At 36.3% G+C, this 25,741-nt stretch overlaps 1 protein-coding gene across 2 annotated transcripts in view; it reads left to right on the top strand.

Moving 5' to 3' along the window:
• LOC121329358 (MICOS complex subunit mic25a-like) overlaps window positions 1-24,658 on the top strand; it is a 109,320-nt gene extending 84,662 nt beyond the window's left edge. For both annotated transcript variants that reach the window (XM_041274928.1, XM_041274927.1), the window contains one exon: window positions 23,631-24,658. In XM_041274928.1, the coding sequence (XP_041130862.1) occupies window positions 23,631-23,654 (24 nt within the window). In that variant the 3' untranslated portion in view covers window positions 23,655-24,658. The remainder of the gene's footprint in view (window positions 1-23,630) is intronic.
• The last annotated feature ends 1,083 nt before the right edge of the window (window positions 24,659-25,741 follow it).

Genomic DNA, 25,741 nt, shown 5'->3' with positions numbered 1-25,741 from the left:
TAAATAGTACGATCTGTTACATACAACTGTTGAGGGGGTGGTATATATATATTATATATATATATATATATATATATATATATATATATATATATATATATAGTTAAAAACGTACTATGGGTGTTAGTACCATGAGGAAGTATGACAGCATATATAATATTGTCTCATTCTCATAACTGCTCAGGCCTAATTTTAATCAATACCGTACATAACATAGCCATCAGTAGATTAGCGGTCTTGAAAAAAAAAAAAAAACACACCTTAACACATGTCCATACAAAATTGTGATCTAATGTGGACGAGCTGCTCTGTGTATAAAGCCCTCATTTAGCCTAGTCAGTCAGATTCCAAAAGCCAAGTAGGTCACTGATACTGTTAAAAACATGTAAAGGAATGAAAAAAGTTTATTACAATTGGGTGCACTACTCTTTGTAAGTTTGGCATAAACACAGAGGTATATACAACCTTCATCAGAGATAAAATCATACTCTTATTCTATTATTCTGCATCAAACGTATGTTTATTTTTTTTGCAAGAACATGCAATCAAAACATTAAGTCACTGACAGATCTGCAGGCGGTTGTATGGAAGGCCTGTGCCTTGCTGTCCATTGGTGCTCAGAAGATCATCCGCCCTTATGAATTAGTTTTTACCTGCCCTGCAAGCCCTCAGCTTAATCAGCAAAGAAGATTAAAAAGGTGCTATTAATGTGCTTCATACTTTAGAGAGTGGCTGAGTTTGCTGTGCGATTCTAAGTGAAGCCACAGCTTTAATGAAGTGTCATAATAAACACCAGGGAGCTGACATTTCCTAAGATAAGTGCCTAATACTATCAAAGCTTCAGTTCACATGGGTGACTGATTATCATCATATCGCCGTTGATTTAAAATCTTCCTTCTCGTGGTATTAGAGCTTTACCATAGCCCTGACTCCTGTTCCAATGGGGTGATATTAAACTGTGTAATTTGGGTAAGCCAACATTGCGGCTAATATTTGGAGAATTTCTGCATCCCAATGCCCTTGTGTTCAAAGGATTGCTTGTTAAGAAGAAAGATGACAGTATCCAAGAGAAGTATGAACTTTAGGCAACTTGTTTCAAGCTGTTGTAATACGATTCCGTAAGCTAAACTATTTAAACTCCAAGGGTGTATAAGGGTCTACAGTATAAGATGGCAATTCTGCCTATAAGTGATGGCTGAACTGTGGAAGGTGTTTCACTTTTAATGGAATTTGAACTTGTGTATTGCTACATTTTTATTGTGCTATTATTTAAGGTTAAACTGCATTCTGAAGACTGCATTAGTTTAAAGATGGTGCTCACATTAAACTATGGATGCTGACTAGGAACAATTCCCTACATTCCATAAATGTTGCTACATCGGATGCAGTGCCCATGGAAAAAATTGCAAATACCCTCTAAGATCGTTCCATTAAAGGTGAACAACTGCCATATTAAATACTTAATTTTTGGCTGGCAAAATTCCCATTGTATAGACTTCTCCTCTGTAAGAATTACAAGTTTTGATATAAACGGGGAAATTTTACCTAACAATGTGGTCACTTTTAGGAACAACTCTCCTCGTAAAATGGTTCCATCCTGTATTCGTTGTTATTTATTGTGGTATCAGTCCCTATTTTTTTCATTTTGTTTTACTTTAAATCGCTGTTAAGAGTTCAGGGCATTCAATTATTTTAAGTTCAAACCATTCTAACTGAGAAGTCAGTATATCTCAAACCCTGATAATAAAGCCTGCTTCGCAAGGACTGGCAGTACAAGCAGTTGAATTGTATCGTTCAGCAAGCTTGGTCCTCTAAGCCCCTGGATTAACCTTTTCAAAGCTAAGAATTCATTTGCTGTCTTCATTTTCTTTCAAGGTCTCATTCAATGAGGAAATGTAGCATGTATTATAACCCACTAATACAAATTCAGTCAATGATCTGTGTCCCGGCTTCAGAGAATGTACAGTAACTAACTGCATCTGGCATGTAGATTTGATGGTGGAAAAAGAGAAGGTGTATCTGTGCTTTATAGATGTTCAACAACTAGGAACGCATGAAGCTACATTACAGACAGTTAGTCTAAGCCTTTGTAAGTGCACGACTGTCAGCCAGTTAGACAGGAAGTGGGTAGAATTTGCTACAGTGGGCTAGTTGACTGGTTCCTTTTACAAATCAACAGATTATTATAGTTTCTGATTGAGTCTAGAATTTTCATTGATTTGTATAATCCATGAAAGGCAATGTCTCAATGGGGCTTTGTAAGATTAATTTATGAATGCACAGCATATGCACTATCTGATATAATAAATACAATATCTGATATCTGTGCTTGTCTTTACTTGTTATAAATGTCTGCATGTTCTGACTGCTGTGATGTGTTGTGAGCAAAATAATGTTGCAGAGCGATAGAAACCCAAAAGGCTACATTGAAAAGTCTGCAGCAAGGTTTTCCTTTTGTTCCTGTGTGGACAGTTGCTCTGTGATGAAAACACCTTGTTCCATCTAATTTAGTTCCCTTGTCATGAAATCAGCTGAAGACAAGCCCTGAATCACATTTTTAAAATGTTTTCACTGTGGTGATCCCATGGGGTAATTTTACCCTATGGGACTTTCACAGTCTTTCAAAACTGCAGGAGCTCTGAAACAGAAGTTAATATCTCTCTCTCGAATTCTGCAAGTACATTCATTAACTCAAACTGGAAACGCAGGGGACATACCAAAACTGGAAAAAGTTATTCAAGGGAACAGAATTTAGGTAATACCATTTGAATGAGACTTCCACTTTAAAGGATGAAAGGTAAAGCTCAGCTATATATGGCTGGACATGTAAGGTGATTGAATATTCATAGAGCCCACAGTGGGAGGATATCACAAGGGGCTGGATTACAGCTGGTGCCAGTGCTGGAAAGATCAGGTGCTGTGCGGGCAGTTGGTAAAGGAGGCGGCCAATGAAGACAGCAATAGAGAAGTGTTGGTTGTGGCTGACTTAGGATCAGAGGGTAGAAACAGAACAAAAGATTAGGGCAGAAACCTCTGCAAGCTATCAGGGTGCCATCTGGCCATGCACTTGGCCAATACACTGATATCACTCCATACATAGTAATTAAAAAAAGAGGTTCTAGCTCTAATAAGTGGTAAAAAAAATTGTATGTAAAACTTTAGAAACCAGCATCTTTTACAATACAGATTTACAAGAGTACCAAATGCAATACAGTACAATGTCACATATCCAACCCTCTGTGAACGGGGGTACAGGTGGATATGTGAATAAGTCGGATTTGCAAACATCTATAGAAAAAGCATTTACACATCCATAAATAAGTTAGTAAACAAAAACAACACACAAACTACTTTAAATATGTGAATATTTTTTGCTTTTAAAGTTGGCAAATGTAAACAAAATTAATTAGGCTACAAATACAGAGTGTTGCTATGCGGTTTGCTATAAGCTATCTCCACGCTAAACTTTTTAAAAAGAAAAATGCAAATCAGACAGTAAATATACAGTAACCTGCAACTGATGACTTCTTCCTTAATTGTAGAATTCCCTATTTCCCTGGTTCTGCTTTCTTTATGTTTCTGTCATGGTACTTTCCGCTCTTTCTTCATATTGCCAACAACTGATAAGCAGCTTGGTTTTAATATTGCTTTGGCTATTTTAAACAAACGGACGGTAAGCATTGCGTTTATGAAGCTTGCTTTGTTTAATTCAAATGCATTTAAAAGCTACAACAACATGCTGCCAATATCTGCAAGCGTGCGCTCCATCATATAAACACTTTGCCCAAAAAAAAAAAAAGCTTTCTCGACTGGTGTATTGAAACGTCACTGCTACACGCAACTGACTGACACACGCACACAGCCGGCCTCTCTTAAAGGGGAACGCACCAAAAGGCTGATTGCTATAACGCTTTCTTTCTTTTTCCATCACGGATGCTGCACTCCAATGCCATTACTCTCGTAGCCTACTTTAATATTTATTTATTTATTTATTCATTTAGCAAGGTGGTTAATTGATCAGGGTGGTTTTGTGACGGTCGGATGTGCAACGTTCCACTGTAGTATAATGCTATGGCTGGAGTTATTGCAACATCCTGGGCTGTGCGTAATCATTTAATGTGTTCTGGTTTAAACTCAATCCAAAGGACATAGATTAATCAAATCCTAAACAAAATGAGCCACTGACTTTTTAGCATTTTGAGACAATTAAATTCTACCACACATCTAAGTGAAAGGGAAAAAAGACCTTTTACATTGGAGAAGAGGGTAGCTTTCAAAGATAATTGGAGTTTGCAAAATCCTAAGGGCCTTGGCATTTTCTGCTGCACTGCCTTCGCCTACCTGGACTCTCTCCGCTTGTACAGGCTGTGGCAGTAGCTGTTGAGCTGAGCAATCTAGTGGCTTGTCGTGTCTGCAAGTGGTTATAGTATGGAGAACCTGGAGCCAGAAAGAAACAGCACTGACTCTGGGGAAAACAATGCCTGTGATGGGCCTGTTAGGGATAAATTGCTGATAAACCTGTGAGGAATGTTGTGACACTGGAAGTCATCTCCTTTTCTCATGATATATTTCCAAATCCTGCATCTTGATGCTGAGCCTGCCTCTGATGTGTAGCTTTTGACCTGCTTGGGCTTTAGTGGCAAAGAATTGGCCGTCTGCAATGAATCGCTTCATCTGTTCATCTCACAGGGATTCCAGCTAGCTCTTTGTCGCTCACAAGAGAAAACAGAATCTTAATCACTTTCCTCTGACTGTGTTGAATCTTTGGAAGCCGCTCGACTGACAGTCAAAGCAAATGAGGAAGATGTAATGCCCAGTACAGTTAGTGGCTCACTCTGTGACACTGGGGAATCGCCTGACCTCCCTGTGCCTCAATACCAAGCACTAATTATCTCTAGATTTTACCAGTACAAATCTAGAATTCCTCTCAGGCTTTTTCTAAGTTATGTAATTGTCCTGTGTGTCAGAATGGAAGATGGCAACTATCATGTACTGGATGAAATTTCAGGATGAATGTTTTGGTATGTTGTTTTTACTCCTATCCTCGAGAGTACAGAATATCCCCGGCACTAGGTACAAATAAAGTTCTTTGGCAGGTAGGCAGGAATCGCACAAACAAGACAGAGCTGAAGCGCTTGCAATTGTATTGTTCTCTGGCAAAATCTCAACTAAAATGGACACAAAAGCTTTTAAACTGTTCTTGTATCAGAACTTGCAGTTTAGATATGGGCAGCTAGTTTATAACTAGTCACATACACCATATACGAAGTGAACCCTCCACCAAACTGGGATTCATTAATTATCCCATGTGACTTGGATTTATTTTCTAACATCCACATGTGTGCTCTCAACATATTCACAAGATTATTAAGATAAATTTTATTAGATTCTGCAATTTCCATAACCGTAGTATTTTACAACAGAAAACTCAGTTCCTGTTCTTTACATTTAAGAGGAGAGGGCACCCTGCCCTGACGCAGGACTTTTAAAGTAAATCCAAGACGGAGTGTATCTGTTACAAAGACAAGAAAGCTAATTGTAGTCTGCTGTATGGTAAATAAATGTGATGTATTGTTTCTATGATATGTTGCCTTTTAACATAATTACATTATTAATAATCATTTTATCTTATTGCACAGCATAGGTTAGGACCGTGACGTGAACTGCATAGCAGGACTTGAGTACACCTAAAATATAACTGCAAAAGGAAATGGGGTGCAGGAAAGCTAATGAATGGTAGAATGATGTCCCACTGATCTCTGCATCCAAGATTAAACAGACCGTTTGAGATGTCTTTGTCTGTCATGTAACAGTATTGTATATAAAGTTTCTTGTAAAAAGACTTCTATTTAGTTTACTGTTGAGTGTTCAGCGTTAGGGATGATTCTCCTCAAATATTTCATAAGAAGATTAATTTGCTTGACCCTGAGGAGGAGTGGGCATTCACATTGGGAATGAGGGTGAATGTTGAAAGAGCTGAAATATCTTTAATCTCTCTGTCCTCTGAAAAACAAAACCCAAACATGTGCAGAAATGAATTCTGCAAAAGAGGAACTTACAGCTGTTTCTCTCTTCTTTATGGAAACTTCATCAGAAACAATCTGTGTTTGCAGAGTTTTTTTAATTATCTCTGGTTTTGAGAGGTGACTAGAGAAGCAGAAATGTGGAAAGAAAAAAATAAAACTCCTTCCTGTCAGTGGCTGGTGTTGATAAAGTGTGTGGGTATTGACCCTGCAGTTCTGGCCAAATTTACTAAACACCGTGGAGCTTTATCCTCCCTCTCTCACAGCTTGGAAGAGCTGTTCTATCAATATACTGGAAACTCAATAGCCACACATATGTGTGTACTTCATCATTGGAACATATGAAAAAAAAAGATTAAATCTTCAGTGTTAGTACATCCACCACTTCTAACACCATACTTTTCAAAAAGGAAACCATTAAGTGTCTGACAGCAGTCTGGTTTGTTTACCCTAATGTTAAGTTCTTGGAAACTTTGTTTCAACCTCAGAACAGTTCAAAAACAGACAGGTTCAATTACACTTACAGAGACTTGCCATGTCAGATTCATAATCGCCTCCTCTGGTGTTGAACTGGATAGTTGTGGAATTGATAGCGCCCACTTTGGTACCATTGCAAATAGATTTATACTAAACAGGAAGACTGAGAATTGTACACTGGTATTGTTTTCACAATAGCTCCCAGGCGCTGCAAGCTATTGTCTGATGAAATGGACAGCCTGGCTTGCTTCTTTGCAGTCGCATCTGTGAGAAGTAATAACACAAGATTGAAGCTGTTTTTTTTTTTTTTTTTTCAGTTCCCCCCACCTAATGTTTCTAGTATCAGAAAGCTTTTTTATGGTCCTGTATGGTTATACTGGAATGGTATTGAAGTGTACAAAAGTACTGCCAATTTAAGCAGATTCAGGTACCATTTCATAGGCTTACCCAACAAAGGTGTCGATGTGTTTTAGGGAAAGGAGGTAGAGAGGGCCCACACAAACCACTTTACAAACCAAAAAAACAATAGCTCTTTGCTTTTGAAATAAAATGGACTCTCTTCTTTGTTGTAAACGATAATTCACTGAGCTTTTTTTTTAAATTATCAGTAATGATTTAGCATTAATTGTGCACTTGAGATCAGAATACATTATAAGTTATCGTTTACGGTACAGCAGCTGCATGGCTAATAGGGTTCAAAAAGCTGCCACAAACTAAAAAGAAAATGCAATTATTGTGTTTCTTTTTAGTGTTTTTAAAATCATCAATGAAGACACTGAACAAAACTTCACGGCAAAATGTGTGTCATTTTAAGGTATCTAAATTTAACAATATTTTATAATTCTGGATGACCTTTTAGTTATACAGTGGAAACTGTCATGTTTGATTTTAATTGGTTTGTTGGGGGGGGGGTCCATCAGATATGTAAATGTATATCTCAGAGGGAGTTAGTGTACTACATTGTAGTTGCTTTATTAACATCAGGACATTCTAATTAATAATGTAAGGTACATCAGTGTATATCATAATTCCATAGTACGGTACTCTATGTATACTATACAAAGAAAAGCAGTGAAAATGATTGCAAAACAACGCACTGCAATACACTGTTTTGGAATTTACAAAACAGCATTCCAAAGAACAGTTCTCGGTCTATGCCAAAGTAATGAGACTTTTTTTTATTATTATTATTATACTTTTTATTTTGCATCGTGCATGTAAACCCAAGACAGAAACAACAAGAAAGCGCACACACAAACACAAATTGGCATTGGGGGCTGGTGAAAAAATCATGTTTCAACTTTTTAATGATACAGTAATTACATTAATCCTTTGATTTCTTGTTTTCTTTTATTTAACATGGTTAAACTTGGCAGTTACAAGACGTGACTAAATATAAAATAGTGAAACTGAATTCCCAAGCACACTTTTGTTTGTTTTTCTTTTTGTTTTTTTTATCTGTAACTGATCCATTCTGTTATGATATAAGAGCTGAATTTACAGTTTTAAACCCATAATACAACTTGCATTGATCAATTTCCGTCAGTACTGTTGAGCTGGTAACAGCATTGACACATGCCAGAAGTCCATTGGTTAATAGAGGGAATCGTATCTTATAGGATCGGCTAGGACAGGTTCTACTGCATGGGAGTTACAGTTTAAACACCTTGAAGACTGATTGCCCAACGACAAAAAAAAAAAAAAAAAAAAAAATATGTAAAACGAAAACTCACATAGTGACATCCATGAGTGAAATGACATTCCCACATTTTACTAGAAAATATTCCTACTGTCACTGGGCAATAAATACCGGGCCGTCATGCCTAAAACTTCCAAACTTACATCTGTTGGCATTTTAATTACTTCGCAAGTATTGCAGGGACCAATCTGTTAAACCCAAAAACCTGCCAATACCAAAACGGTGCATCACATAGCGTCTCTGTCAAAGACACTTTTCATTTTAATATCCTCCATATACTGTACCCTTCAGTAAAAAATGTGTCTCACTGGAATTCTAGAAAATCTGCTTTTAAAAAACTACGGTAAGTAGACCTTGTAATAATGATCTCTATACCTTGGCTTATAAACTACTGTACTTTCCATGTGCTTTATTTATTTATTTTTTTTAATTTTGTACCACTAGCTGCTAGAATGCTGACTTCCTGTTGTGATCAAGATTTCTTATCCCAAGAGTTCACTATTGACCCAGATGAAGTTTACCAAACAAAAGGCTACAGAGAAATGCCTTATTTTATATACTTGCTTCCCCATAATGCATTGCAGAAAAAAGGCAGAGGTCCCCTTAAGCCCTCAGCAGCAGTACATTCTTATTATTGTATTGTGACTGACAACTTTTATTATTATTATTTATTATTATTATTATTATTATTATTATTATTATTATTATTATTATTAATAAGTAATTTGGCAAACGCCTTTATCCAAGGTGACTTACAGGTGTTACAGGGCAGTACTGTACAGGGTTACAATGCAAGATTAATATTTAAATGCAGTATAGTTTAGTTATAGTTTATTTGCAGTAAGTGCAAATAATACTACTAAAATACAATATGAACTAGGATGCAACAGGTTATATCTAAAATAACATATTAGTAGTGCAAGGATAGTGCATCAGCTGAGGATCCAGTCACGTGGTACGTAGTTGGAGGGGTGGATAAATAGATCTAGTGCAGTCTAAACAGGTTTTCCCCAATTCGGCTGTTAAACACATTTTCTCCACTAGCCAACAGAGAATAGAAAAAAGTAGCCCGTCATAGTTTATTCTAATAAACTTACAGCACATTAGTGTCTGGTAATTTACACAGTAGCAAAATACATAGTTTTAAAAAAAAAAAAAAAACATTAAATTGTAAGCACAGCTCTCTCGCTTTCTTGTAGCATTTTGCATTACCGCTGTACACATGGGTGACGCTTCTGAAGAGCTTGGTCATGGCGACTGATGGGCAGATACACCACGGATTACTGTATATATCTTTATTCATTTATTTTCACTTTTAAATTTTGAGGAGGCACTGCCTCCCTTGCCTCCTCTAAGGAGCCTCCACTCTTACCTAGCCATCTTCTTGATGCTGAATCATCGATATCCTTTTAGATCCAAACCAGCTATTTGAAACTGGACAAGAACTGATGGGTCAAATGACCTTTCCTTTGTTCTTTCCTTGGAATGATGAAAAATGCCCCTTGTCTATCTGAACATTGTTGCCAAACAAGTATGTGATAATGGAGAAAAGTCATTGTGACAAAATAGGGGCCAACCACATATTTTGTCCTGATAAATCGTCCAGCGTGTATATTTGAATTGCATTTAGAAAACTCAAGACTGAATTCTGGTGGCTCTATTACATTCCTACTAAAAGTGCACGTTTCATCATAACAGGGAGTTTCTGAAAAAATGAATCATGCTGTGCATCACTAATCTCCTGCAGATTGCTTCTCAAAATAATAATATTATAAATAGTAAAATGCAGACTCTCTGCTCCTTGGCAAACTCAATTCCAGCTGTAATCAACACTTTCAGGGTCTGAATGACTGTTTAATTCTGTGTGTCAGAGACCTGATACAAATAACACATTCTCACTTATTTGCCATTTAAAATTATTATCTGGTATTAAAAATGCATTGTGCCTTTTCTATTAGGTTTCTATCTACTATCAATTCATCCAACTATTAAGAAACATACTGTATAGCATTTTAATGGCTAGCATAAAGTGTTTTAAAGACAACTTATTTAATAAAACATAATACAGTGTACAACACTACAGTAGAGCATAGATTTCTATTAATCTGTTTCATATCTGTGCAGAAGGAGTCTTTAGTAAAACTGTAAGCAAGTCAAGCCAAAAAACATTTTTCACCAATTTTTTTAAAAACACATTTCATGGGGCAAAGGGTAAGGACACATTTATACACAGAGAGTGAGAAGTGTGTGGAGGTGCCATACGTATGATACAGAGGCACGTTCACATTTTTATGAGCAGACTAAAGATTTATTTTATATGGCCTTTGTTTAGCAGTAAATTTTTTTTTTTTTTTTTTGCCGATCTCCTTGTGCAATGCCTTAGGGAGGCTGGCATGATATAATCTCACTCTGAATTGTACGGTACGAGCAAAACGAGGATTCAAAGCTGCCCTTGCTGTCTGTTTTTAAAACCGTCAGGAGGTGACATTTGCAGGATGATTTATATGTCGGAAAAATGTCCTGTTGGTTAGAATCTGGAGAGCTTGAGAAGGGTGAATAAGAAGAAATAGGATATTTTAGATACGAAAAAGGGGATATTATAGATCTCTTATCGACCAAAAGAGTAGACATCTTTAATTCGCCATTCAGTTTTCTAAGGCTATGTCAATCATGCAGTTGTCAGGCAGCACAATATGTGTACAGTATTGATTCAGATTGGCTTCTGTGCAGTGTTGTTTTAGTATAGTTATTAATTTTGTATTTGAGTTATAGTTATTTGTTTAATTTTAGTTATAGTTATTAATGTTAGTTATTATTTTGTTATTATTACAGTTAGAGTGGTGTTGACCTTGAAATCTGTCGAGGTTAAAATAACTTGGGTAATTCCAGGCTGTACACCTCTTCACAGTACACTCCTTAGGATAGCCAACCACAAACATGTATTAACATTTACTAGCCAAGTCTTGCTGTACAGCCCTCCACACACTTAATACTCATCAAATAGATTCTGTATGCTAGTAAAAAGTAGGTTGTTTATTTCAGCTTGATTTTCAGCTTAACAATTTACAAAAGCTATATTTCGTTTTTTACATTAAGCTAACTTGAGGGAAAATAATTAAACTATTTTAGGGATATAGAAGGGTTACATATATAAGCAACTTGCCTGATACCCATGATACCAACTTTCATGGTACCTAGAAAAAAAATCAAACAACAAAAAAAACAGTGAATAAGTAAGAAAAATAAAATATTTGCCTTTTCTTTACAATATAAAATGTTCCAAGAGATTTGAAGAAAACTCTTGAGCTTTACCGATTAATATCGAAAAGTAGCAAGCTTAACTATAACTAAATGCTTTTGTTTTTCTTTTTACTATTTTGTTATCGTTTTATATTTTATTTTAGTTATAGTTATAGCTACTATTAATGGATATGATTTATGTTCATTAAAAGACATTTTCGTTATCATTACAGTTAACTAAAAAAACACTGCTCCTGTGATGACGCATCTAGTTAATTGGTGTTAAACAGAAATGTTAATGGGTTATTCCCCATCCTACTTTAGTTAGTCCATTTCAATTTATAACAGTTACAATTGTATACCTTCTTTACACATCTATCTAGATAAGCACTTATTCAGTTGTGATCAAAGTTGTTTAAAACCCTTTTTAGCACACATTATTGAGATTGGCAGAATCTTGGGGACATATCGTTCTGTTTCTCTGTCTGACGGTATGCATATGGTAGATTGTGGCAATTTACTTTTTCATATAAGAGTGCTGCTTTTTCTTTTTTTAACTAACAGCTGTAGCTGGGTAATATAATCATTTTCAGCTTCATTTAATTGTCTGTGCTGGCAGCTAATACTTCATCATTACGTGCTTTTAACTAAAAGAGAAAATCCAGCAGCTTAGGCATTTTTTCTATGTGTTTTGTTTAACAGTAATAGCACACTGATTATTTGGTTATTTCTGGAAAGCTGTCAATACTTTTTAATTAAGTGTTTACCTTTTTTCTATATAAAAATAGACTGATAAACACTGGATAGAGAATATTGAATTTCCTTTTATTTAGATTTATTTATAATGCAGCAACTGCACAAATCCAGCCTTGTCATCGTGCATACCACACAGTTAAAGAATACTGCAAAACATGTCATTATTAAAGCCATACCTACTTCCAAGGCTAGCTCACAACTGAATTAGACTTCTACACAGATGTGACACAGTTTCTGTAATACACGTGCTTCCAGTTGACATAAATACAGGACATTATCTGATAATTGCGTACGGTATTGAGGGGCTGTAGTAAATGGGATCGCATAGAGTATATGTTGGAAGTTATTCCAGTTGTGTGGGGTTGAAGATGCAAGATTCCCAGCCTACTTTACTCCCAGGACATGTGGCCTCACACCACCACTTCTGTCAGTTTTAGTTAGATTTTTTAATCTCTACCTTAAGTGGGGCTGTGACAGACATCAAATGATGCTTGGTGTTAGATCTCCCTCCCGACCTGAGAGGGTACTAGATAAAGGGAGCAGAATACCCTGGACTAAAAGGCATGACACTTTATTCCCGTGGGTAGTTGGAAGTCGGCCGTCTAGAAAAGGGACTGAGCTACAGTACCCAAACTCAATGACCCGAACAGGAAATGGCATGGCATACGCGGATTGGAGAAGCGGATGCGCTCATTAACCAAGGGGTCATGAGCGAGGGTATAAAATAGGGGCGCAGCAAAATAATCTGTTCCTTGGTAAATGGTTAGTGTTAAACGTACAAGGAGTCTGTGTTGCCGTATTGAGAAACCGTGAGTTTGTCTTGTGTTTGTTAACTGCTGTCTGTTTCTTAATAGACTACCAGTAGCACAATCTGGAGCTGTAGCGAAAGCCAGCATAAATCCAAACATTACTTTCACCCCTGCATTTCACAGAGAACTGTAATACACCACTAGCACTTCTTCACTATCACTAAGAACTGTCTTTGTGTTTAGTGTTGGTGTGTTAAACTGGACTTTTGGTTGCAGGTCAAACTCGTGGGATTTTTACAAACAAAGTAATACACGCTGCTGTTCTCACTTCGATCATTTATTATTTACAGGTGTTTGCCATAAGGCTCTGAACATTGCAGTAATTTCAGTTAACACCCTTGCACCTGTTCGTAATTGTCTGTGTGATTCTTTTCCTGCACTACACTGCACTCACCCCTATTCACTCACCACTTTGCCACAGGGGCCCACAGATATTATTACTCTATAAATCAGACACCTCCACAAGTTCTTTGAAGCGCTTACATAATATCTAGATATCTGTCTGTTTGTTGACGTAACATTCATCAGCAGGCCCTTGTACTCTAGACAGTCACTCGACCTTCCGAAACCTCCACGGTATTTGTTTTTCACATTTTTGACTAAAATGAGTCAAGACATATCTTCACATTTTATAGCACAAAAAGTGCTTTCATTTGTCATTGAAGAGAAAGTGCTGGTTTTTTTTTTTGGTTTGTTTATTTTTAGCAATTCTCTGGATGCCATTTATCTCTCATTTTACTATGGGTCTTGGGGTAGCTTACCAAAAGATCCCTCAAAGAGATAATACCATAGCTTTTTTTTAAGAATATTTCATTCCTTTACCTGTTTAACTCTTTCAGTGCATTGGGGTTGATGTGATTAACCTGTAACCAGGTGGATAAGCGACTGATCGATTGTGTTAGAGCATTGTTACGGCACTGGGGAATCACTCTGGATTACATTAATCATCTGTTTTTAAGGGGTAATCCCAAGCAGATCCAAAGCTTGAAAAATGTACTGACAAGGCTTGTTCAAGTGGCGCAGCTATTTTTCCTGGTGTATCGCACAATCTTCCTTCCTTGTTAGCCTGTGTATCGTAATGTATTTTCTATGCCTCGTGGATCTGATTGCAGCCACTTTACTCCAGATCTTGATAGTTCTTCACTATGTTGTTTCCAGTGACTGATGGACTATGCAGTTGCTTTTCTAGCTGGTATAATGCTTCCCTCATTTCTCCACCATGTCAACAGCAGTCCCTTTCTTCCTTTGTTACTATTTTGTATTCTCCGTTCAAGCAGGGCTATTTGGGATATGGATACCTTCCATTAATTCTCTGGCATAATGTATTTATAAGACAATTGGTAGAAAACATACATTTGGGTTGCACCTGCTAAGGCAGCTTTGTTAACTGCCAGGGAAATTGTTTTCTGTCAGTCAGAGGGTATTTAGAAAATAGGCCATTACAATCAATAAGGTTTAAATGTACTCTGTTGGGAGCTGTTATTCTGGCCAAATTAGAATAAAGGATGGAAGGTGCAGCTCTAAATCACATTCAAAACAGTGTTTATAATATGTGGATATACAGTGTTAGGGGAAGATAGGCAATCAAAAAGTTGAAGAGGCAAAACAAACAGTAACTGAAACTGTATAATTGTAGGGATTGAGCTGAACTAGGGAATGCAATCTCTGTATTATTATTTATCATTGTTTATTTCAGCACAGCTGGTGCTTGACCTTGGCACTTTTTATGAACTGAGTAGCCAATCATGCATAACTAAAAGCCCTCAAATTGTAAGATGCTGTATATAGAAGTGCTAAAAAGTAACAACTAACATTCTGGGCATAGATGGTGAACTATCGTGTTAAATATTTAGTGAACCAACTGTTCACAATCGCTGCTGTCTTTGTTCTGCCTATTGCTGCACATTTTGTTTAAGCCCAGTTATAATTAATATTTGTATCCACATGGACTGGTTTGATAGTCAGCTGCCCACACCTCAGGTTCGATAATGAGCTGCACAGCATTATTTCTTCTAAACTTTAGTGGTGGTTATTACTATTTACACTGAGCATCTCCCCTTACTGATTAGTGATTCAAGGAAGTCAGAAGTTTGTGAGCATGAAGAGAATGTAAACAAACTGGACACCGATCAAGTTCTGGATTCTAGTAAAATGCACAGGAGCGTACAGCATTAAATGAACAGTCATCAACAAATCTTATTCCAGTATTGATGAAGTGTTTGAGACTGCAGCTAAAATAACTGAGCCTGGCTATTTAAGACATGTGATTGATTGATTGGGTTCTCTGATGAACATCTCCAGTAAACTAACTGTGTTCCAAGCCCTAGAGCAGTTTAATATAATAGGCATCTTTTTAAATTTCTGGTCAGTCCTTCGGGGACAAACGACTGATTTAGTAGTCTGATTTTCACTTGTTGTGCTAGTTAATTATAATCAATAATCTACACAAAAATATGATGTGTTTATTTTAATATTAATGCCATTTTATTTGTTCTGGTGATTAATTGTGTACTTTGTTTGACTGTTGTCTCAAGGTAGTGGAGTTTTCCAGAACAATCTAATCTCATTGATGTTTTTCATGGGAACAAGTTAAATAACTAAATTAATTACTACCAGTACTAACCCATTTCTGTCTAGATGACAAACATGCAACTAATGTTACATTAGTTGCAATTCCCCATACTCTTTAAAAGCACTTTTTCAAATGTTTAAAAAGCTGTTGAATGATAATGTAGAAAATGGTAGCTCTGTCATGTTGTACCTGTATAATGAAACACTTTGTGAAAGGTGATTGGTTTGGAATGTCATTTGGTATAATAATGAATCCTTATATACATATAATGGAATTGAGCGTTTCTAATATAAATAAATAATCTTTTTTTTTTTTTATAGCACATTTCATAGTGGACCACCATCACAAGATATGAGACTAGGATCTGTGAACTGTGCATTAGCTGCAGAGTCACTTACAAGAACATCTCACCCGAAAGACAGACTTGCTCAGGGTCACACAGTGAGTCAGTGGCTGAGCTGGGATTTGAACCGGGTACCTCCTGGTTATAAGCCCACTTATTTAACCACTGGACCACACAGCCTCCTATTAGCACGTTAAGAGAAAGTTCACTTTACCAATGTAGATTTATTCTTTGGTTATAAATGCTACCTATGCCACTACAAACCATAACACTGAGGACAAATGTTAGTTAGGGTCAATTGAGTTGTCTGCTGTTTAAATATTATTTAAATGTGAGGAGATTTGTGGGGCTTTAAATAGAAACACCAAAACAGACACAGGAATAGTTAAATCCAGCAGTTAATTAATTAACAGCAACAGAAATGTAAACAGTGTTAGATAATTGTTATGTACTGAAGGGTACATAAGGACCTTTTTTATTTTATTGTGTTGCATGTTACCGTGTGTTGCTACTACTGTTTACGTAAGGTGGTATATTGTTTTATTTATTTATTTTAGAATTATTATTATTATTTTTTTTTTTTACATTTTTACCAATTTTATAAACTTTTAAATTGTATTCCCTGCCTCAAGATGACTTCCCATGTACCCGCAAGGATCACTAATAACTACATTTCTCATCATCATCCTGCCCACATATGTAACTGAGATGGATTTACCAGTGAGCAGGAATATGGGAAATGTAGTTCTGTCCATGGAGAAACAACTTCTCAAGTCATATTATCTCAGTGCTGTTCTATAATATATTATTTATATTATATTATTTACACACACACACACACAATCGCTAATAAAAGCACTGATAAGAGCCGCCCCAGTTCTGTATAGCTAGAGTTGAAAAAAAATTTAAGGTCTCTGAACTCGTCATAATAAATTATTTGCTTTGTGTTAAACATTTTAATTCAAAAGTATTATTCATGATACAGTAGTGAATGCTGTTCTTTTAAAAAGTTTTTAATCTTTTATCCGACAATTTTATTTTTGTGAAGCACTGACACTGTTATTCACATCCACAGAGGGGAACGAGGAATGAATGTTTTCATAGTACCCTGTTAAACATTTTATCTCAGCATCACAGCAATAATGTTTCTGTAGTATCATTCTTAAAGCATACAGAGTCATTGTAAACCTTCGAAAATATTAACATAGCTCCCCGTTAATCACCATAAAATTATATCCACGACTTTGAAGTTTGTTGTAAATCCATTATATAAAAAAAGAAAGGATAAATACTAGTGTAACTGTTACAGTGGTCCAAATATTTAACTGTGCACATAGCCACGTGTCTTCGGATGGGGAAACTCTGCCTCGAATGGCAGTGCTGCCCAATACAGAAACATGCTCATAGTTCCTGTTGTTTAACATATAAAAAAAAATATACTTGCAGTTTCGCATTGCTGACCAAATAGACAAGGCCTAGTTTTCTAGCAGGTTAAAGTCATTGCACTTCACTTTACTCCCCTTTTAAAATTAGTTTCCAGGGTACAGTAAGCTTGACAATTCAGTATTCGATATTTGGAGTGCTGGAGTACAAACTAGCTTATTATTTATTATTATTATGGTTACAAAGTTAGTGGCGGTTTAAGCTGTAACCTGTTACACGCAGTATTGCAATCAATGGTGTTTATTTTACTGTCAGGAAAGTGGTTGCTGAGACAGATAGGAAGAAACCTGTAGCCCTATTTAAATATATCGTGGCTGTGTTTCCTCTTGTTACTTGCTGTGTAGCAGAACATTCTCTCTCTGTCTGAATTTAAAACAAGTCACAAGTGACTCAGAGTCAATGCAGTAACCTATACTCCAAATGCAATGAAAATCAAACTGATGCTACTGCAGCATTAGCAGTGTGTAGAAACTCCTACATACAGAGTTGTTTAAACATTGCATGATGCAATGTTTGCACTGACTCGCATGCTTGGTGAGTTTTATTACAAAACTTTAAACTGTTCAATTTGTATTGTAGGCAATATGGCAGTTTAAATAGTTAATGCATCCTGGGTTACCACTCAAAGTATGAATTTGATTTAAAAAAAAAAAAAAAAAAAAAAAAAAAAAAGATTTCATTATTCCAACGCTGTGTCATTTTACTCATGGTTTCACGGTTGGTAAGATAATGCATACAGACCCTAAATCATAACAGGAGCGCTGCAACTAAGGAGAAGAGACTAGCATCAAACAGGCATCTATTCAGTCTCTGTGACACTGTTAAATACCACCACCGTTTAAATATTTTAAAATCACCACTGTTAGAGATGCTGGTTTTAACAAAGTCCTCAGATTGATTACATCAGCTGAATTTACCTTATTTTGATTTAAGTAGTGGGGGATCTAATACCGTCATTTTTATGGATTTTCTTGTTGTAAGTGCTTTGTGATGGTGGGCCACTGTGAAAGGTGCTATATAAAATAAATATAGTCAATATTGATTGATTGATTGATCGTCATAGTGGTCTAAATCAAAGGTGCACAAGCAAACTTTTTTTACGTACCTCATATCCAGAAAACTAGTTTAATCTAATGTGTATAGCAGACTGCATGTTACTAAAGAATAGTCCGAGCTTAACCCTTAGCTGCAATGTACATAGGCATATATACCTCATATATGTGAATTACTGTTCATTTTATTTTGTACTGCACGATACACATCAAAAACTAAAATATACAAAACAATTAAAAACAAAGCATTAATGTTGTATTGTTATACCACATACACACACATTGCACAATAATACAAACCAAAATAACTGTCTACTTGCTGAGGTGTTTTTTATTTTAGCAGACGAGTTGTTCAGTTGTAGCAGGCAGCAATGTAGCAAAAGTGTGTCAAAGGGCATTGACATCACTTCCCTAGCAACAAGCCTCCTATGTTGGGAATGGGAATGCAGCAGCTTTGTGCATGTAAGAAAGGAGAGGAAGACTCATAAAATTAGTTGGAGACAAGCTGATGAGAAGCAGTTACCCTCGGCTGTACGAATTAAAATGGTGTGCTGCTTTTTATACGAAAAATGTGAAAAAACAAGTCAACAAAGTTAAAAAAAAAAATATATATTTCCGATATATTCATTAAGTGAAGTGGAATTAATACAATGGGTCACACTCAGACGATAAACAGTACCATACAGTATTGTGGAAGGATAGCAGGTTTTGTCTGATAATTCAAATATCAACAGCAAAACTATAAGGAACTTGTGATTACACTATGGAAAGGCCTTGGACCTTATACGGTACCTTTTAAGGAGAAAGGTTTGTTGCAGCTCCTGTTACTTGTCGTAGCAAATTAAAAATGATGTGTAAAATGATGGCTTACATGCACAATCGATACCTCTACTGATAGCAGTCGCTTGCCCAAAATGCCCACAGATGTTAATGAGATCACATGCAGAAAAAAAAAAGTGTGGAAATGCCATCAAATTTATGAAATCGTGATCTGGTGTAAAGGTCCTTGAATGCATAATACCTCATTACATTTGTTCACGCTTGAACTGATTTGATTCAGACCTCATTAGTTGTCTTCTCTCTCTCTCTCTCTCTCTCTCTCTCTCTCTCTCTCTCTCTCTCTCTCTCTCTCTCTCTCTCTCTCTCTCTCCAGTTTGAGCACAGAGGCCAAAATAATTTCAATGTGCATTCCACCCTCGCTGTAGATAAGACGGGGAGCTGTGCATGTGAGCTTAGAGCAAGGCTACAGTTATTTCTGTAGTAGGTTCAGTGAAGTTTCTGTTTAAGAATAAACACGTATATACAACATATACTTGCTTGTTAGTCGGAGAATAAAAAATCAGAAGCTTTAAACCTATTGCCCTCTCTCATTATCTCGCAACAGTTTCTATTAGCTCTCAGCCAGTGGACTGGAGAACAGTTTGAATCTGGCAGTAAAACTCACTAATTGCTCAAAGGTCTGGCCTCAGCTGAGAAATAATTAGCAGAGCTGGCTTGACCCAAGTGGATTGAGAGGTGAGGAGCAAACGGGAGGAGGGGGGATCAGTACTGGCATGGCAAAGGGCAAGCTTCCTTTTATTGGGCTCATTTAGAGTCTGTCTCGCAGATGATGCTGCAAGATTGTTTTTTTTTTTTTTTCTTTTTCTTTGAAATAGACATGAAACAAGTATTTAACCGTTTCCAGTCACGTTGACTAATAAACAAGGAAAACTCAATAATGAGCCTTAACAGATGGCACTAAGCTCAAACATCTGTTTGGACAGAAAACACCTGCCATAACACTGTCAATGAGAAACAATTAACAAGCAATCAGTAGAGACGCGTTTTGTACCCCTATAGCAGAAGTGATGCACTGTATATACTGGTATGCTAACTTTGTGTAGGAAATAAGAAAAACCAAACATCTGCCTACAAGCAAGATACAAACCTAATGTGGAGGTGGTTAGTGAAAACATAACTGTATTTCAGGAGAAGGCTCTGGCTGCCAGTTGAAGATGTCAGTTACCTCTGGGTGCTCCTGTTGATTCCCTGTTTTTTTTTTTTTTTTTTTTTTTTTTTTTTTTTTTCCCCAAAGTAGGTGTTATTTTCAAAGCACTGTGATACTTTGAGCTCGGTAACATGTTTTCCCAAATGACGACACTTACATTCGCAAACCTGATGAGTCTGTAAATTAGTTTGTTTGCAAGAAGGTTGCTCAAAATAATGATATTTGTTTCAAAAACCAATATTTGTATGGCAAGGGGAAGGTAGATCACCTAGCCCATAGCTCTTTTAAGACTGCAGACCTCTATACAGCTGTATGGAAAATAACTTCACTCCAAACAGCAGACCAGTAAACTAATACAATATTTGTAATTAATATGTAATTACAGGATGTATGTGCTGACAGAGTTCGATTTGCATTATTTGTGGCAGTTGTTCTGTTGATTAAATTAAAAATGTATTGTGGAATGGTCACACACCCCTCGTAGAATTAAAATAAAAACCTTTCATTAAAAATTTAAAACCAACAGACCCCTTGGTTTGTTTTTGTCTTTAAAGGCAAACGGATTTTTAATCCATAGAGTTACCATAACACATAGAAGTGTAAATGTAGTTGTGGGTGATTGAGTGCTATCTTATCTTAACCAGAATCATCATTAAGGAATAATGGGGTCTAAAAGAGATGTGTCTTGGCTTTCTGCCCACCCTATAACCACGCTAAGGCTCTAAAACGCCATCAGTAAAGCTGTTTTTCAAATGTATTTTTACACACAAGCAAGACTCCAGATTGTACATAGGCAACCAAGTTTCAAAGACAACCTCCATCACTCTCCTAACATCTATAAGCAGACCTACCCTCCAAAATGTTACTTGCCACATCATTTGATATAGTAAATACATATACATTATTACTTCTTTATTTGAACTCAGTAGTGCACTAAAATAATTGTATCTTTATATTTTGTACAAAGCCAGAAGCACTCAATCAAAATATTTCAAGTGGAACCCGATCACTGGCTTAGCAGTGCTGCTCCTTACAAAGCTGCAATCAACATTAACAACTTTGACCTTTGATTAACCATTATTGTATTGAACCCCTCCCCTTGTAACATGGGATTGCGTACCAGCTATTAGTGCAAAAGGTCAGGGGGTTGCAATAGCAGTGAATTTCCCTGTTGACCTTTAACAATACTCGGACACCGATTGAAAGGCTCCAATTCTGCAGATCCTCAAGCCCTGCAGTATATAGGTATTTATTTGTGAAAAAAGCACTGTTGAATTATGGAATTAATGCAGGATGCTTACAGGGTAAACGCAGCCGGCATGCAAAACGCACTCCATCCAATAAAATCTAAGTGAAACGAAGCAAAACATGATTATAATTCTTTTGCACAGTGCCTTAATTATTTCTAAAAACATGCTGAATGGAAACGACATGCATCTGTGGATACACCTGTAAGTGCTGGTGGATCGCTTTTTTTCATGACACTGATGGCTGTAATATTGCATGTTACTGCATGTTATTGTCATGTTTAGTTAAAAGAATATCAAGGTATCAATTTAGTAACTTTCACAATGCTTGTTGTTAAAACTTGTGTCAGCACTCATGGGAAAAATTTTAATGTACTGAAATGTTTGGATGAGAGGATTTTAATGATTTCTAAAGCATTATGCAATGTAGTCTCATATGTTATTTTAGTGCATTATCTTGTATGTATCTTTGCTCCACCCTCGCCCCTGCAAACTCATTTTGCAAATGAATCAGAAGGACCCAGATGTACTGTAGATGTTGTGTAGTAACCAAAAAGGGGACAGGATTACTTGTTTCAACTTAATATTACAATGAATGTGCACCCTTACATTACGTGCACTTGTAGGAAGGTCTCAGTGGGTGGGGGGCCACTGTGCCTCCTCCAACTTCCGCTTTCTGAAAGGACTTCCATTTTGTTTCATTCCTTAGTATGTCCAAATGTGTATGGCTCTTTAGAGCAAAAAGTGCTTAGGCAACAATGGAACCTATATAAGATAATATATCAAGGGACTGTCTGTAACATATAACATAAATATCTGGGATTCTTCAGTGTCATAGTAGATAGATGGCCCTTCCATGCAGGTATTCTTCTTTGATACAGTTTTGACTGTATGAGGATGTTGCTTCAGGTTCTTGTTAAATTGGTTCAGCTGGCCTGGTTTCAATGGCACAGCAACTGTGATGGATCTGAAAATATCTCACATACATCATTAGTCCTGGCGCAGAGTTTCTGAACTTGATGAAACTTGTTTGAGCAGTGCAAACTCCCTGAGCGTCAGTGATCGATAGTGACCTCAGTTCCCTTCATTGTTCCTCTGAATTCAGTTGCATTGTAAGTTAGGGTACAGTATTAAAGTGTTTTAGAAAACGAAGTAGTTTGATGTAAAGATTCACAGTGCTTTTGGTTCTAATCTTATTTATGTTCTACAAAGCTGATTTAAGAAAAAGTACACATTTTTGGAGCTATGAATTTATTATGAAAATATAGACCATGTTAGTGTTTTCAACTTTGATATACGTTTATGTAATACTGAGGACACTGAATGGGTTATTGAGCACAATTCCAGAATAACTGTTGGTATTAAAACCAGAAAAAAAAAAAAAAAAAAAAAAAAAAACTTTTGTTATTGCTTTTCTGTCAGTTGCTAATAGCTGTGTATTGAACTCATTTGTTCATGATCTTTACTTCTCACTTGCTACTTTTAAGAAACGTTTGTAGTGCAAAGTGTATGAAAGTCAAACCCATGGCAGTAGTAATATTTTGTCTGCAGTATGATCTAAGAATGTCTCCTTTCTGAAATTGCTCAGATGATATAATATAATAATTACTTAGTTCACATTTGATACCAAAATTCAGATGCAGCAAATAACTCATATAAGAACTCATATTGTATTTCCAGGGTGTGTCTAAAGGTTTGTTCTATATTATGATGCTGTTGAACTGGAATTTACTAAAGCCCTACCATATCTTTATTTCTTTATATACATTAAATTCAAAGCTTGATACATCAATGTAAAGGTTTGTTTCAATCGATTTCATTGCCATACTTGAATTATACTGCATTCTTATCTTTTAATATTTCACCTTAGAATGCCTAAAAATAATGTAAAACAAGAGACCAGGTTTGTGGCTTTCACAAAGGTGAAAGCTCATTGTGTTTGAAAAATGGCTGCTTACTGGTACTCTGTCTGTTGTTTGCAGAACCTGATGGTGAATCACGGATGAAAACCTCCAGGAATGGAGACTCAAACCTGGGGTCCATACATCGGGAGCGACTTTAACCTGACTGGAAACCATCTACAGTAATAGTTATACTGATTTGTATTGCAAGAAGGAGTAGTTGGTTATTTATAGAATGGGGACAACTGCCTTTTTTATTATTATTTCATTGTATGCTTTAGCTTTATAATTTAAAGATGCACTATGCCCTTTGGGTTCAAAATAATCCCTCCATATTTAAATAAAGTCAATTCTGAACCGATCAGTAAATACAAGAGTACCTTTTTGGTTCACAATTTACTCAAATACAAAAACTATTGTGCAGCAGGTATGAAAACAGTAAAAGTAATGTCTGCTATCAATTCCAGGCGAGTCACGTTTATTTTAACTGCTGGCTTTCAAATACTTGATGACATTAAAAAGAAAGACGATTCAAATGTCAGTTCCCTTACCATGCCAGAGTGTTTGCATTCATTCTGAGTGGTTCTGGGTTCAATATTGAAATGATAGCAAAACACATAATATAGTAAGGCAAATTTTAGAGAAAGCAATTGAAATGGCATTACTTATGACTTACTCTTTAGCATTTAGGGTACCACAGTCATACCAACATAGGTGCAAAGCATATACAGTTTGTGTAATTCTAAATGATTCATCAAATAATTAAGCCAAAGGACTAAACTTCCCATTTCCCTTGAAGAGCTAAATGTATCTGTAAAAAACATGGTGCCTGACCTGAATGTGTGTGTACTGTCATACAGTAAAGACATTGTTTGCTGCAGTGTAACATGTAAAATATACTTGAAGTGTTATGTTGTTTGATTGATTGTTATTAAATTAAAAATATGCAGATAGCAGTGAAAATCCGGTTAATTAATTCCCTTTTTGAGAAGAACTGACATTTATGTGTGGGGTGAGTGTTGAGTTGGCTCATGTTAGACAAATAGATACCCTTATTACCTACTAACCTCTCAGGATTGCTGACTTTGTGGAAAAATAAAAATATATTGAACACACTTTCAAAAGCCATTGAGTTTTCTTTTCTCCATGGCAGTGTTGAGTATCATTCACTGTATATTTACGAAGGACAAATAACGTACTGTGCAGTTTGGCTCTGTAATATCCCACTGAGTGTAAAGAGGTATTGCTGACTGCAAACAAATCTGCTATGAGTAACTCTCCATGTTTCAACATGAGCTTTTAAGCAACATGTAAAACCTAATTTCACCACATACATTATCTGTAGCCAGGTTATCTCTGAATAATATTCCTTCACTGTTAATTTAACATAGCAGCAAAGGTGAGACACAGCATATTCTAAGAACAAGTAATTGTGTGCTACATAAACTGCCTGGCCACTTTATTAGGAATGTAAACCAACTTGGAAGTATTAGCGCAAGTTAATATTGGGTTTCATATAAGGTTTTAAATCAATTTGTCACTGGCTGAATGAAAAAGCTTGTGTAAGACTGTAACCTTGCTGTTAGATTCTACAAACAGCTTGCACACCAGGGTGTATAATTATTGTACTTTCCTTTGGGCCGTTCAGAATCAGTGCAAGGTTTTTAAAAATCACATCACACAAATTAGAATGGGACCCCCACATTGTAAATTGCGAGGCTGCCTATTTACCACCAACAAGGGTATAAGCTGTCTGTCACTTTGATGGGCACATCACTGGGTTGATGTGCCACTGATTTCTCTTATGTGGAGTCCTGATTATTAACCATTGTTAAGCTTCATGCCCGGTGCACAGTCCATCAGAATATTGAGTTCCAATCTTGCACTGTATACCATGTACAATGGATTACAGTATATTACTATATATTTGTGTATGCATACGCTAGTCAAACAAAACAGATTTTATTTGCAAGAGGAAAATAAAAAAAGAAAAAGCATTTAATACAACACAGGTTGGATTTTCCACTTTTCTTTTTTAAGAAAAAATTGTTATGTCATTTGGTCGTAAAAATAAAATATGAAACAGGCAGAATTGCAGATGCTTCAATATAGACTGCAAAAATGACTGTTACACTAAAAACAGTCTCGAGGTCAATGAGCAAACTTTGCCAAAGATGTCCACCTGCATACCC

This window comes from Polyodon spathula, chromosome 16, assembly GCF_017654505.1.
Source record: "Polyodon spathula isolate WHYD16114869_AA chromosome 16, ASM1765450v1, whole genome shotgun sequence".
Taxonomy (NCBI): domain Eukaryota; kingdom Metazoa; phylum Chordata; class Actinopteri; order Acipenseriformes; family Polyodontidae; genus Polyodon; species Polyodon spathula.
The sequence above is the reverse complement of the archived record's forward strand: the minus strand, read 5'-3'. Positions and strand labels throughout refer to the sequence as shown.